The sequence below is a fragment of the Paramormyrops kingsleyae genome, chromosome 10, assembly GCF_048594095.1.
Source record: "Paramormyrops kingsleyae isolate MSU_618 chromosome 10, PKINGS_0.4, whole genome shotgun sequence".
In the NCBI taxonomy this organism is placed as follows: domain Eukaryota; kingdom Metazoa; phylum Chordata; class Actinopteri; order Osteoglossiformes; family Mormyridae; genus Paramormyrops; species Paramormyrops kingsleyae.
Genome location: NC_132806.1, coordinates 16694336 through 16710723, shown reverse-complemented (window position 1 = coordinate 16710723; position 16388 = coordinate 16694336). Strand labels below are relative to the sequence as shown.

Genomic DNA, 16388 nt, shown 5'->3' with positions numbered 1-16388 from the left:
TAATGTTTTTCTTCTTTTTTAATCTTCAGCTGGGCTTGGCCATTCAACGTGGCAAAAATTTATCTCCAAAACATTTTCCACGTGACTTTTTCACCCAGCAGGCACTAGACCAGTGTTCCTCAAACTGGTCCTCGGGGACCCACAGATGGTCCACGTTTTTGCTTCCTCCCATCTCCCTAAAGGTGGGCTGTCTGGCAGGGAGCTGGGAGGGAGCAAAAACGTGGACCATCTGTGGGTCCCCAAGGACCAGTGTGAGAAACAATGTATGGGACTACACTCACTGCACTCCAGCGGTTTGCCGGACCTCTGTCAGAGACCTCAGAGGATCTCTGTCTCTAACATATCAAAAGCTGTGACATCAGAAGGCAGCCAGCAGATCCTATTTTTCCTACCACGTTAGCTTACAATGAAACACAAGAACGATAGCTAGAGTTCAGCATCTTTTTTTTTATTAAAGTTGCATAAAATCGTAACAAAACTGGGAAACAGGACAGTAAATTTTGCTACATGAAGATGTTTTTTTTTTTCAAACACAACCCTAGACAGCAGTGCTAATTTTTTTGTTTCTTTTTGAAGTACAATAAAAAAAATATGACAGCACTATCTGGAAAACACTGGAAAAACTGATCAATTCATATAAATCGTGAACAATTGCACCTAACAATAAACTGTAAAGAGATCTAATCTCTATCCATTCTCCTAAAAATGTAAAGGTTGTCACAAGGATTGGTAACAAGAGTGACGACTGTTTTCAGAAGCTTCCTTAATACCGTGTATGCCTCTTCTTTTGTTACATTTTATAGATGAATGTCTTGCTCCTTTTGGTTTCCATAACATAAATAAAACCAGTAAAACCTAAGGCAACATCTGTTTAAGAGTGCTGGAACAAGAGCGAGACCGAAGATGAACAGGGAGGGTAGGTGTGGCCAGTGGGAGGCCTGAGAGAAGGTTGGGGTCCTGATACATTTGCAGACTTTGCTCTTCAGATGGCTCCACTCCATTCAGTGGCACTGATCTCTGTTTCAGGCTGCAGTTGGTCCCCTATTTAGTCGCAAAGCACCAGTTAGACATCAGTATCTCTGATTAGGGGAGGTTGGAGCCCTTCGGGAAGGTGCCAGCATGTGTGAGATTACAGTCCCTCAATATCACCATGGAGACCCGCTTCGGTTCTGATCATGGATTGGGTTGAGTTAGGGCACACTGGCTGGGATTAGGCCACGACACTGCAAAGGTGTAATACTGGCACACTGCTATTTCTTGTTACTGTTAATGCACGTGTTCATCTCTGATTGGCTCAAGCAAGTATATCAGGGCACAAGTATAAAATAGCACAATTGCTATTTGCCAATTTAAAAGAGTTGGGATGAACATGAACGGGACAGGGATTTATGTGTGCGAGGGAGAGTGGGGGGTGGGGGGGCGGAGGGTGTCGGCGAACACAAGAACCCTCAAAGACCCTGAGTGTTTATAAGCATGCGATCTTTCACATGTACCTTCACAACCATCCTCTGAAGCCATTGGATGATTTAGCACAGCTGACTCGTAAACAGCCAATGGATCAGGCCAGCTACAAATCAGAATAACTGGAGAAGAATAAACAATGGATTTGTTTATCAGCGGCACTGTTTAGCAGACACCAAGGTACATACTTTCAGTATGAAACATATAGCAGCTCTCAGCGCTCTGCAGATGCTACGGGACATTTCATCTGGCAGTTTTTGTTTGCAATTTATGAACAATACTCCTCTCAAAGGGCCCTGATACCACAAACAGCACAAACATTTCCACACCAAAAGGGTGGCACAACGAAACAGGTTCAGCTCCAAATTGCCTTAGCTACTGTTGAATACGATTTACAATTCTGTAGTTGGATAATCGTTTACTTATGTTCTCATAATACCCCCCCCCCCACAGATACTTTTTTAAAAGAAAAAAAGTAAAATCATTGAATTAGAACAGAAACAAACTAAAAGTATCGTCTTGTCTTTAAAATGCCAAATAGCATAATAATGGAATCTGAATAGAACAAACCACTCAATAAAAAATGTGTAATAATTTAGATTATACCATTTGTTCTAATGCCTTTTTTTCAAACCAAATGTGTTAAAAAATAACAAGAAAGTTTACAAGCTTAGAAGCTGTAGAGAAATCATCCATTGACCAGCATGATATTTCAGAATCGTATGAGCACACAGCGTCTGTGGCCATAACAGCCCCCTAATTTATACCACTGTCATGTTTGTCCACCCTCGATGCACATCCATTTGTAAAAATATGAAACCAAAAATGTAAGGATTATATTTGAAACATATGCAAAACATGTGCAATTCAACATAAACTTCTGTTATTGCTTCCTTGATTTATGTAGCTTAATGCATGTATTGAATTGCATAAATAATAATGGATATATTTGTTATATTGGACCACTATTTTAAATATACTCCTTAAGTTGTATTTCATATTAGTACAGTGAATATATGTTGGAATTTGCAAGTTCTGGGTGAGTCCTGTGTGCTTTAGCAAACTCAGTCTGATTATCTTCTGGAACCTGAGACTGCATGTGCTGGTACCAGGGCTCCTCTATGGCTCGAGTGCATTTCTACACCTCATAAGTACCTTTAGTGTGGCCCCGTGCACAGCTTTAGCATTTAGCCTTTAGCATTTAGCTCAGCTGGACAAAATCGGCGACTTGTGGAATGTACATCATGGCCTCGTTCGGCTGCGTTTTGGTACCACGGCTGCCGTCTCACCTGAGCCCCTTCAAACCCACCCAGCGAAGGTGGGACTGAGGACCTCGGCCTGGTAAGGTGGTGGCACTCAGGTCGAGCTTGCAGCTGCACACTCGTTAGCATCCCTGCTGAACGTTAAGAAGGAGGGGAGCGTGTGGCCCTCAGCCGTCGTCCACGAAGGTGTAACGACAGTCCATGAGGAGGGAGAGGTGAAACCAACCCCCCCGGCCTCACACCCGCTACACACAAACCTCCATCCAGCAATTCATCAGTCTACTAATAAACACATCACCGTGTCTTTAAGGAGCCCTTTGCTGCGTGCAATTTAAAAAATAACAAAAATAAATAAAACAAGGCCACGTCAGTCTTGATGCCCCAGTGTAACTGTGTGATTTTAGCACACTGATCATGGCTGATGGGTCTGCAAACTGTACAGTACTGTATGAATTATGGATTGGAACCAGTCCTTTGCCCATTGAAACACTTTAATCTTTTATGTCAGCATTCTATAAAAAATCTATATGTATATACATCCATATATAGACGTATAGTACATAGATATATAAGGATAGAGATAGATATCAAAACACATCGTACTCCCTCAAACAAATAAAAATGAAACGAGGTAACGTAAAAAAAACCCTGCTCAAAATATCTGATTGGCTGGACTCCTCATTTGACTCCTCCCACTCAGCCCTGGGGGTTATGGGAACCACTGCAGCACCCGGCCGCCCGCCCGTCCTCCCGCCAGCTCCCCCCCCCTCCCCCCGTGTAGGAGCAACGCCGTGGAGCCACGGGGAGTAAGGGAGACCAAGGGACGGGCGCTCACTTCTTCTGAGGGGTGCTGAGCTTCTGCATGCCTCGGATCTTGTCCAGAAGCTCAGTCACAAAGTCCTGTGGGATTGGAGGAGGGAGGGAGAGGGGGAGGGGGAGGGGGACAGCAGGGAGAAGGCCATCAGCCTCAAAGGCCTGACGAGTACGACACGCCCTTTATGACGATTCAGTGCCTTTTGGATGCTTCCCATGATGCTGCTACTCTACTATTTTTACCACCTAAATTAGATATTTTCTCTTTAGACGATCTGAATCTTGTAGAGTGCAAATGAACAGAACAAACATTAAAAGGTGAACATTCGCTTTGAACTCACATCAGTAGGTTTGTAACAGTCTACCAGCAAGTCCTGAAAAGCAACAGAAAAGTACAATAATGTTATTTTGTTTTCCATTGTTATAATATGGCTTAATTTTAAGACAATGTGCCCTAAGCTTCTGCTTTTAAGGAAACTTCCCGGGTATAACAATTCATATAGAGGCCTTTCAGAAACCAAAATGCTCATTGTCACATGACACCTATTCAGACAGAGTGATCCACCACAGGCGAACAGATCAGATTCCAGTGTGACCACAGGAATTCCCAAAATCCCAGCGTAAGGACTGTACCTTGACCCTGGAAGCCCGATCCCCGTCGCTGGGCAGGTCCAGCAGCTCGTCCACATCAATCTCCAGCTCTGGGATGGCTTCCTCCTGGAGGACACATGAACGTAAGGAAGGGGTGAGTAAAAAAGAGGATCGTAAAGCAAAACATTGGGTTTTGTTTTATCTATTCACTTGTCTGCTTTCTTCTGCAGAACAATGGTGTCTCTGTGGCCCAAAGTCAAGTCCCCAGTACAAATACTGGACTGAAGTGAATCCCAGTTCTGACACTTTACGTTTCAGATACTATATCTAATAATTACACAGTTATGGACCCAGATTACTGTCCAATAAGTTTCTCTCATCCTTAAACGCTTCTATGTCATTTAAACAGTGATTTCATTTTCTTCTCCTCCTTTGAATAGAATTTCAAACTTATAAAGCAGCATACATCAAACTGATGACAATACAAGTGTCAGTCATCGAGTTACACAGGTATCTGATTTCATCAGACCTTTTGATTCTCTAGCTGAACTGGTGAACTGCACAACACAGCAGCTGCAAACTCTGCAGCCCCAAATCACTGGCACTGCTAACGCAAACACTATTTTATTTGTTCGCAAGACCACATTTGGACAACATCCAGTAAACAGTTTCATATTTCTGCTCAGTCACTACTCCTGGGAATGCCGATGTCGTACGCCTGAGGAGTATATAGCAGTGCCGTCAGCTGTATTAAAGCAGGTTCTGTCAAAATAAAAATAACCACCTCCACTGAATTTTACATAGGACTCTACAACTTCCCTTTTTAGAAGCAGTACGGAATGATTCATTCTTGCAGCCCATTAGGTTTGACGCGTAGAGCCTGCCTTGAGATTTAAACACTTATAAAGTGTACTGATATTCAGAGACAGGACTCTCAAACATTTTCAATGAACATAAATAATAACTTCAAGCTGTTAACAGTGGTGTTTCAGCTCAATGACTCTATTCTATTTTTGTCGCGTATTTCCACTTCATGCTCAGTAAGTTAATGCCAGCATCAGAATTACTCATTTTCTCTGTCGGCCTCCTGTATTTTTGTCTTTTTCTGTCTTTCCTTGTGTTGCTGGACATTTCTCTCTTTCTTCTCTTCTTCCTCTCCCCAAAGTTAAAAATATCAAAGCGTCTTTGGCTCCCGAAGCCCCTAATTACCCATGCTGCAAAGACTGACCCCCCCCCCCCCCCCCTCGTCCCCCCCAATTTCTGGTCACTCTCTCTCTGTCTTTACTTTCCATATAAAACAAAATGATCATTTTATCCCCTCATGTGTGGGGCTTGGCATCACTCTGTTCCCCCTCCCCCCTCCTATCAACACGATAGGCTGGAGCATCTCCCACTCTCTCTCTCTCCCTCTCTCTTTCTCTGTTGATGACAGCAGTATTTCTGGCTAGCCCCAAGCCTCTCTGTAACACAGAAACACACAGCCTTTTATGTTTGACTTTCTATGGACTAATTTTTTTTGATGTATATACTACAAAAGTGAAAACCAGTGCTTAAAATTCCACACACCAACGAATTGAAACGTTCTTTGATGCACAACCTGTCAGCAATCGCTCAATCAATATACTTCAATAAACAAAACATCAATATATTTTATTCACTGATTTTTATGAGACATCTCCTCCTTTACGGCCCCATTTCTTCCATATTTCCTCCTTTCCTCTCTCTTCCATTCCCTCCCCTTGCTTTCTCCCCCTCTTCCATATCACCCACCCCTCCTCCCGGCTAACGGTGGGTCCCAGCAGCTGTCAGGGCACCTGCCCCTTCCACTAGCCCACTGCCACACACCCCAAACAAACGCGCTCAGAAACATGCCAGCACAGCGCCTCACACACACACACACACACGCCGGCACAAGCTCTTTTCAGCAGACTGCCTATGCCAGTACAGAGGATTACGGAGCAAAAGGGGAATGGCAGTTGAACCCTGAGTCAATGATGACTCCCTTAAAGAAGCCCAAAGACAGAAAGGGAGGTGGGGGCATGACGCATGACCTAGGAAGATGTGAATGGTCAGGAAACTGAAATATTCCTGGAATTAAGTGTACTGTGTGTGTGTGTCTGTCTGTGTGTGTGTGTCTGCCTGTGTGTGTGTGTGTGTGTGTGTGTGTGTGTGGTCCAGGTACACATTGCATTGTAGGGACCTCTTTGGTCCCCACAATGTGATAGAAACCTGTTATTTTGACATTGTGAGGACCATTTTTCAGATCACCACAAAGATTTGTGAATTCAATCAAAACACTAAATATCTTGTATTTAGTTTGGTTACTTATGGTTGAGGTTAGGGCTGGGTAGGGGTTAAGGTTGTCATTGTTGGGATTAAGGGTTAAGACAGTAATAAAAACATTTGCATCCATGCATGTGTGTGTGTGTGTGTACGTGCGTATGTGTGTGTATGTGTGTGTGTGTGTCTGTGTGTATGTGTGTGTGAGCAAGCCAGAGTGACCAGCATGTGCTCCTTGGGGGAGGGGGGGATTTCTGCAGGACATGTTGACACCATGTGCAACCGGTCTGCTGGAAGGGGGGAGGGGGGGACACATACACAGGAAGGCTGAGGCGAAAATGACAGAGGTAAAGAAGAAAGTGCGATTGTGAAGAAGACGAGCACGTAGACACTCGTGTGCTTTGCTTGCGAAACTGTACAGGCGCAGACAGAGTCCCCATCAAACCCTTATATTTGTCTGGTCTTCAGCTGCGGGTTTCTCTGTAGTTCAGTATGAGTGTTTTTGTTTCCTGCAGCAGCAAAATCACTACTTTCAACCTCACCCCCACCCCCCAAGGTATGACCTTGCTTCCTTTGGCCAGTAACGCTAAACAAAACAGCAGTCAACCAGGACACAAATCGCGACCGGAAACTGAGAATCAGCAGGCTGAACGACAAGACAATGCTTCAGGGAGCGACGCCAAGCCCAACTGACGAGGCAGTGAGAAACGCAGCAGCTGCATCGCATCGTGTAATGAAATGCAGCGCGACCGCACACGTAGAGAGCGAACCGGCGCAGACCCGACGGCAGGCGGACAAGAGCGCGCAATGGAAATCTCAGCGACACCGCGGTTTCGGCATCAATGGAAAGCCAGCCCCTCTCCATCCTCGCGTTCAGTACCCCCTCACTGAGGCGGGGGAATATTAGCATGAGCTAATTAAAATGTGCAGGGATTAGCTACAGGAACAAGGGATGAGCACGTGTGGGGACAGGGGAATAAGCACAACACTGTGAGAGGGTGAAAGAGTGGGAGCGAGGCAGCCAACGCCAGCATAAGGGAAGCAGCCAGTCAGCCAGGAAGTGTCGCTGTGTATGAAGGAGTCAGTGAGCGTGTAAGGCAACATCAGTCACAAAAAAGATGTTAGGGAGCGTCCACAAGTCACAGAAAAAGATATGAGGGAGCGTCCACAAATCATGTGAGGAAGGGTCCACAAGTCATAGAATAAAATGTTAGGGAACACCCACAAGTGATAGAATACGATGTGAGGAAGTGTCCACTAGTCACAGAGTAAGATATGTGAGAGACAGTGTTGGTGTTAATATGCATGTTTGTGTGTCTAGAGTAGACTGAATGAATAACAGTGCCTGGAATTTAACTCAAAGTCAACTGGAGGGGGGGCTTCATCTTATTCACATTATAGAACAGTAGTGCTGAATACAATAATGTAAGGACATTTTGGCTCTTGTTGTGTACCTGAAGGATTACAGGATCTAGTCGAGGCATTAAGCTTGTGTAATGCAGTGTTACTTCAATGGCAATGTCAGTTACTAGGATGAAGTAACTGTAAAGCAAAGAGAAGAACAGTTTACTTGTATTGACATTATTATTTATTTACTTAGCTGGTGATTTTATCTAAGGGAACATTCAATTTTTTCGAGAAAGCAGGTTCAGCCAGTCCCTGGGGCAATAGGGAGATAAGGGCCTTTGCTCGAGGGACCAATGGTGAAATCACTCTGCCGACCTTTGGATTCAAACCAGCAACCTTCCGATCACAGGTACAGGTACAGTATCCTAACCATGCTGAGGCACAGACCTATAAGTCGGTATAAGCTATAATCAAACAAAGAAAATGACTAAGACAGCATGACTGAGACGGAGGCATGTGATTGCTTAAAAAAGGCTGCTGGGTATTCAAATCACTTTATCTAATGCATGACTATGCATGAGGAACTGATTAACAAAGAGAGGTGTGTGAAAGGTGGGGGTGGCTGTGGGGGTGGGGATGCAGAAGGGAACTATGACAGAAAAAGACAAGCAGAGGATAAATGTTCATCAGCTCATCAGTTTGATCATCGGATGTTTTCAGCCGGTGTTTTGTTTGCAGCCTAATACCAAACAGCAGCCTTCGAGACATACAATCTGGACGTCTTTACATAACTGGGGCTGGAAAAAAAGAGCAAGAGGCTCTATAAACAGGCTAGCTGTGGATTATTAGCATAGCAAACATTCAGGATCACTGCTTATCGGAGTTTGCTTGGTTTCCATTGTGATTAACCATGACGGTATGCTTATGGTCCTTATGAGAAGGGAGACAGGAACTGTGATTCACAGAACCCCCCCCCCCACACACACACACACACACAAAACAGATATGGAGCAATCCCCAAAATTCTTGATTAGACAGGCCTTAGATGAACTCTCCTGTGGTCCAGGGCACACATGAAAAAAACTAGGCTCTCTCTCCCTTCACAGTCAGGCTTTTCTATTCTGAGGGAGCGTCACCAAAGTGACAAACACATTGCTGCCAAGGCATTTACAGTCACAGCTGTCATTTACAAGGTAATGCAGGTAATGCAGGAGCTACACTAATTCAAAATATTAAAAGTCACAGAACGTTGTGACATGCAAAAATGCAAAAATTTCAACGATGATGAAGATATTTCCTCTATCTGCTTGTGTGGGACTTTTGCCTAATTCACTCCCAGATGCCTTTTTAGCTGTCCTTCTTTGTACCTTTGTGGTATTTTAGGCTAAAATCCCATCCTACACCATTTCAGTTAGGTTCTCCAAATGAGAAGTGGGCTGCAAAGCTCGATGTGTTCCCGTTTGTCCAGACCAAGTACTGATTGTTATGCGGTGCCTTTTGACAAAAGGAGATCCACAAGTATCCCCCAAAAACAAAGAAGCAGAATCTGAGCTTCCCCTCATGGGAAGAGCCGGGGGGAAGAGGAAGGGCAAGGGGAGGCCGCTTTGTACTCTAATTCACATCCTCATGGTGAAAAGCATCCACACCTCGCTGCTACGTTTGGCCATTTTGATTTAGAAGCTTTAGCTATGTATAGCTGCCAGACAAGGCTGAATTAAACAAAGACAGATTTTTCTCAGAAAGAGCCTCACCACAAGGCCAGGTAAATTCACGCTGAGCTGCCAAGGGTTAATCTTCAAACTTTTTTTTTTTTTATCAACTTCCTTTTGACCCATGTGATTCAGAAAGATGGGGGATGGGGACTTGTTGGGGATCCCGGGGGGAAGGGGCCCTGTTGGGGTTCCTGGGGGGATGGGGCCATGTTGGGGTTCTCGGGGGGATGGAGCCCTGTTGGGGATCCCGGGGGGAAGGGGCCCTGTTGGGGTTCTCGGGGGGATGGGGCCCTGTTGGGGTTCTCGGGGGGATGGAGCCCTGTTGGGGTTCTCGGGGGGATGGAGCCTTGTTGGGGATCCCGGGGGGAAGGGGCCCTGTTGGGGTCCCTGGGGGGATGGGGCCCTGTTGGGGTTCACGGGGGGATGGAGCCCTGTTGGGGATCCCGGGGGGAAGGGGTCCTGTTGGGGTTCTCGGGGAGATGGAGCCCTGTTGGGGATCCCAGGGGGGAAGGGGCCCTATTTGAGTTCCTGGGGGGGATGGGGCCCTGTTGGGGTTCTTGGGGGGATGGAGCCCTGTTGGGGATCCCGGGGGGAAGGGGCCCTGTTGGGGTTCTCGAGGGGATGGGGCCCTGTTGGGGTTCTCAGGGGAATGGGGCCCTGTTGGGGTTCCTGGGAGGATGGGCCCTGTTGGTGATCCCGGGGGGAAGGGGCCCTGTTGGGGTTCTCAGGGGGATGGGGTCCTGATGGGGATCCCGGGGGGATGGGGCCCTGTTGGGGATCCCGGGGGGATGGGGCCCTGTTGGGGGTTCTCGGGGGGATGGAGCCCCGTTGGGGTTCCCGGGAGGGAAGAGGATGTATGGAGAGAAGGGGGCTACCCAACACAATCAAGGATGTCATTAAGATAATTGGCACTAAATCTGCATAATGAAATGTACTGTGATTTACAGCCCAGTTCGACTGAACCTTAATCAATAATCAATTTCTATAAATACACCAAGAAGGAGTGGAGGAAGGTGCGGGATTTTGAGCAGTATGGCTTAGAAAGGCAGTTATCTTATCCATTCATCCATCCACCAATCCTCTAACCGCTTATCCTGGTAAGGGTCACAAGGGGGTCTGGAGCCTATGCCAGGCAAAATAGGGCACAAGACTGGGCTACACCCTAGATGGGATGCCAGCTCATTGCATGGCACATACACTCTCACCCATACAAAACTAATGTGCGAGCAACTGTACATCTTTGGGCTGTGAGATAAAACCGAACCAACACAAGAAAACCGTCTGAGCTCTACACACAAAAAACGGAGGCGGCATTTGGGAGGCAACACACTGTGCTGCCCAGTTAGCTTATCTGTCCGTTAAGACTTTATTAGCATGTTTTTATGAGTGCTTATGTCCTGAGTGGGACCTATAAAAACACTGGTGTTAGAATGCTGGCAGCCAGGCCCAGTTCTGCAGGTCCGGGCAGTTTGTCGTCCAGGAGAGTCACCTTATCCTCATGTAATAAGTCATTTCTTTCCTGGAGTGCCAAGGACTTCCCACAATCCTAAAAAGAACAAAGCTGAAATTTCCTCCACTCTGCCATCAACAGTGACTCAACTGCCTCTCCCATATTATCCATAATGGACCGAATTACAGAATCACTCTTCATAGGAAGGGACCCAACCATGAAGAGAATAAAAATGATGTGGTAATATGGAAATAAAATCTCCTAGCTGTCTGCACATAATAGTAATAACAATAAGTATTGAGGTCGCTTTTTTTCAGTTGTTTATTGAGACCTGATATTCCACCTCGCTGTCTTTGTCACCTGACATCCGCGGCTCAACGATACAAGAGATCAATAATTCAATTAGTCAGTCTAGACAAGCAGTACGATGCAGGGTCTGCAGAGATTGGCAGTCATTGTTCCTCACACCTAACCCTCCGGACAGACACACACCTGAATTGCTCACTCTGTGTTCCGCACAAAAGCCTTTGAGGATTTCTCTTTGGCGTTATAGTCATGTCAGGTTGCCCATCGCCTGCAGTTATTTGTGAATCTGGTCTTTTCCATTGTGGAGTCATTGTTGTTTTTGTTGTTCTCAGATAATTCAATGTGGCCTAGAAACCGGAGCTCCAGACTGTATCAGTTTCATTTCATACACCAGTACCTGGACTTAGTCCTGTTCAACAAAAGAGAAGCCATTGGTCATTGTTTATGGAGTTTATTGTCCTGAATGGTAAGTTTAAGAAATAGTAACTGTGGTTCCTCTTGGGAGATGTTCACAGATTTTCACAGATCACATCCTTAATCACCACAGAACTTCTATCGGGGGGGGTGGACTTTCAAAACAATTAAAATTTAATTGTTTAAGTGTTCAAATTCATAGCATGTTTGTTGATCACCTACCACATTACCCAGAAAGTTTATTACTTAAAAAATACTTTATCAAAATAATATCCTTCAAGCAGTTTGGTTGCAAATGCAAAGTAACACTGGAAATAAGAGATTAGAGATATTAGGGCAGTTGTGTGCTTTGAAAAGATGGAAATGGGCAAGCCTGTCCATTAGACAGAGACAGAAGGTTTTGTAGTGAGGTGGGTGTCTATTCCGGATTCATACAGTCACCGTCCCCCCCATAGCTCTCGGCTTCTCAGACGGTCCACTTCTAAACACTTCCAAATCCACGTTTTACCCTTTTTATAATCTATTATAATTTAACACCAATATAATTTCAAAATACAATTCGTGACAATTACACTCTTTCGTTGGTCTTTCCGCACATTAATTTTCGTTTTTTCACTTATATTTACTAAAAAGATGTAGCCTTCTTAATTCCCCTTATAAATACTTTCTCTCTTCATTTAACGGGAAACTCGATATTGACCCGGTGAACACTTCTAGTTTTATTGTGCAGAACACGTGTGTCCACGTGTATTCCTCCCTTTAACATCCCACACCTCGTGCCTCATATTTCTTTCTTCCTTTCTTTCTTTTTCCGCTCTATTTTCCGCCCTCTCCACATTCCCTCGTTCCCTCCCCTGTTTGCTGACCACGTCTCATTCCGCGTCTGCCGGACACAGAGCTCTGGCCGTAACTCTGCCCACGCCTCGCCTTTTTAACGCTTCCCTGCCAGTCCAGCTGCACAATATGCCCGGGCTCTCACACGCAACCCCAAACAAAATTAAACCGCCTTTTAAAGAACATGTACCTTTCCCGTCTTTCCTGGAGCCATCATTGCAAACAACCGACTTCCCCACCCGCACAATAACTGATTGAATAATTATCGCATTATTAAACGAACATTTTGACAAAGACCCGGCTGGTTATTGTCATTCTCACTATTGTTGCCTTTGGGTAAAGGTAAACGGCGTGAACCTGGTAAACGGCTTAAAGGAACTGATTGAAATACAGAGATATATAGAAGGTCAGCTGTGCACTGTACAATACTGCACCGAGATAAAAACGAGGGGGGAGGAGAAAACGCCTCGCCACATGTTCTTTTCTTTCTTTTGTCACACAGCTACCGGTCTTTAACTCCCCACTAATCTGATCGTAACATATTTGACTTCATTAATCGATTTACATTTGTGAGTTTGATAATTAACTACAGTCATCTGATTCCCGCAATTAATCCTTGCATTATTTTCTATTTTATATGCATTTATGGTTACCATTCGCTCCAGTCCCAAAATGAAGCAATATTTTGCTTCAATTAACGCAAATAAATCAAGGTGACTTGTTAATTTATAGATTACGTAGTGCTCAAGGCAAATTTGCCTCTTTCGTTGATCTTATTTTTCCCTATTGTTTCAACGCCGACTCACCGAGCGGCTATAAGACAAATACAGTATCTGGTCACCCTGAATGCTCACTGCTCCAGTCCAAACACAAGGACCTGAATGTAGGTCAATGCATGAACACACCACCCATTCCGCTGGACATTTTATATATGATGGCGTTAATCTATTCATGATTATGACTATAAAAGCAATGCCAGCGGTACACCACAATACTGCTGATCATAGAAATATAGCCTATATATTTCAGAGATGGCGCTCGGAAATCAATGTTTGCAAAAAAAAAGTAACAATAATATTAAAGCAAGAACTATTTTAGGAAAATAAACCACTTTATGTCCGAAATGATTCAGTTGGCTGTGTGTAGATTTCTTATTATTGTAATCATTTGATCGATAATACTAAGCCTGTGTAAAGACTAGGTGTATTACCTCACAGTCGTATAGATCAGTTAGCTGGTCGATAATCCATTCCTCCAGGTTCAGTCTTTTTCTCAGTTCTTTTCGATCGTATTTCACGGTGACACGTCCTTGTTTCCGAACCGGAACTTCGGTTTCATCGGTATCGGGTGGCGTCTGGAAATACACCCGAGGTTGTGGGCTAGATTCTGGGCTAGTTATTGCGGCCATAGTCCACTGATATCCACAAGGAGCTCCGGGAGAGATTTGGGATGCACTCTTGTCTTCCCCGTCTTTGAGATCTTTCTAAACCTATTTAAAATCTAATAGCACAATATGTTATTGTTCCTCTGTCACTGATTTGCATGGCATTTGGCAACTTTCTACAATTTCAATAATTAATTATTACTGTAATCTTAGAAAATAACGGTTCAGATATTTACAAAGTCCTGATATTTCGTTTTTTATATAAAAATATATGAGTAAAAATCTTACACAAAAGCTGTTGATTTGTAGGCTTTCTTTCTCTTCCAATAACCTTCTTGCTTAGCTAAAACTAAAAAGTGACCGGTGATGTTTTGAGTCTTGAGTCTTTCTTTTTCGGCTTGTAGGAATGGCCTAAGGCGCTCGGTTTCAGTCTTTTCAATTAAGTTATTTTAAAAAATGAGCAACTACGATAATACAAAATTTGTATCTAACAAGTTATGGTACACTTCAATGTAATATAAAACTAAATTAACCAGCTTTAAAATCTCTCTCGTCCCGTCTTTCTTCTATTCTCTTTTCTCCTCCTTTCCTTCTCTAGCTTCCCTACGAAATGCTACTCTCTGAATACTCCCCTTCTTTCGCTGAATTCGGACGTCTCTCTCTCTCTCTCTCTCTCTCTCGCTCTCTCTCTCTATCTCCCCCACTGTCTGTCACTTACACAAATACGCACTAAATTTTCCTCCCTCTCTCGCACATACAGTACCGACGAGCACCTCTTAAAGCGATAGGTATGGTATCTAATTCCAGCTTTTTTGCTTAACAGTGCTGTGATTTCCTTGAAGCTGACATTTATAGGTATACAGTATATAACAATGACATGACCGATGTAGGTAGAATGAGGTACACAGGATGACTCTTAAAAATGCAGTCCCAAACTGCCAAAGATGTCAAAGATATACAAACAGCAGCTGAAAAAATTAAGAGACCACTCCATACTTTTAAACAAATCTGCATTTTTAAATCCTGGTTTAATCGTGGCACTACTGGCAGAAGGCTACAGTGAAATGCAGGCTGCTTCCTGGCTCAAATTTCTAAGATTGCGGTACAAGAATAAGGTGAAGCAGGAGACACTGGGAATGATCAGAATCAAGCCAGTGAGAGGATGGAAGCTATTTTCTAATGCCAGAGATGACCGTCAACTTACCTGATAGAATCGTAGGATGACATCAAGTGACCTTCAAAAGGAACAGGAAACATTAAGTTCAGCTGTGACGTGCACTGCTAGGACAATTTGTATCTCAGGCTCGTAGAAGCAGAACTAGAACTGAAGTCCTTTATTAATGAGGGAAAAAAGTGTTTGTGTGTGTGTGTGTGTGTATATATATATATATATATATATATATGTGTGTGTGTGTGTGTGTGTGTGTGTGCCTGTGTCTGTGTGTGTATATATAATTCACAGAGATACACCCATAAATTCAGAAATGACTGAAACAAAAAATTGTGCTGTGATTTTTTTCAGAGGCTGTATATTTAAATATTTGGTGTATTATGGCTGTAGAAATTATTAAGTCTCAGGGATATCTGTCAGAGATTAAGTCAATTTAGAGAATTGCATTTTGGCATCTAGTCATGCCTAGTATTTTGGCTTTTGCAGTCATGCCTTATGATCCACAGTTCAGTAACCAGGTGTGAAGCTGATATGTTACTTGGGATATATATGTATCAATGCATATACAATTTCAGTCAAAAGTATTAAACAAAAAAATCAAACTTGTTTTGGGGTGGGGGCAACTTTGTGAGTTGGGACTCAGAGGGTTGCCAGTTCTGCAGAGTAATCCCCCCATTTGGCCCTTGAGCAAGACCCTACAATCTCCTCCATGGTAGTGTCATGAAGTCGCCTCCTGGGATGCTTTTCCAGCTGTCCTAAAGGAGGTCCTACATACATGCTGAGCACATATTGACTCCTTTTCCTTCATTCTCCGCTTCTTCAAAACCATTTCTTCTGTTTAGGTCACGTGCCCAGGTCATGTGAAGTGACACTCTCACTCTCCTTTCTAAGCGGCTTGGCATGCCTAAACTTTTGACTGGTAGTGTATATATATCTTCTAGGTGTGAAAACATTTAGGATTTTTAGCCAAAACAGGATTTTCTGGGTGACAGATACTGGCTCAGATAGGAAAAAATCACCATGAGCAGAAGGAGATGTTTCTAGGTGGTGAAACACAACTTGATTCACAAGCTGCTGGGTAGGTCTATTGAGTTTCCATTCTTGGCATCAGTGAGAACAAGCCGGTGAGCTTGTGCCTCTCGTCTGTGGATGCTGTGGTTTCACAAACCTAAAAGAAAGCCTGGGATCTGCTCTGCTCAAACGTCATTTTCTTTGAACATGAGTGTTCTGTGCACTCCTTGCTGAATGGGATAGACCCCCCCCCCCAAAAAAAAACATATACAAGGGGTCTTCAAAAAGCTTGTGGAAAATGCATGTTATGAAAAAAGCATGCATGAATTTTATTTTCTTCACACCAAAACAA

The 16388-nt window shown here is 44.0% G+C and overlaps 1 protein-coding gene across 2 annotated transcripts; it reads right to left on the bottom strand.

Moving 5' to 3' along the window:
* Positions 1 to 427: 427 nt before the first annotated feature.
* On the bottom strand, positions 428 to 14521 carry ppp1r14bb (protein phosphatase 1, regulatory (inhibitor) subunit 14Bb). 2 transcript variants are annotated; one of them, XM_023795153.2, is made up of 5 exons: positions 14143 to 14521; positions 13681 to 13970; positions 4170 to 4253; positions 3878 to 3910; positions 428 to 3623 (listed from the first exon to the last, which is right to left on the bottom strand). In XM_023795153.2, the coding sequence occupies exons 2-5, from the start codon at positions 13876 to 13878 to the stop codon at positions 3555 to 3557; spliced, it is 384 nt and encodes a 127-aa protein (XP_023650921.1). In that variant the 5' UTR covers positions 13879 to 13970; positions 14143 to 14521; the 3' UTR covers positions 428 to 3554. The 2 variants fall into 2 exon arrangements, with proteins under 2 accessions (XP_023650921.1, XP_023650913.1); XM_023795145.2 differs by having other exon boundaries at positions 13681 to 14521.
* Positions 14522 to 16388: the final 1867 nt, after the last annotated feature.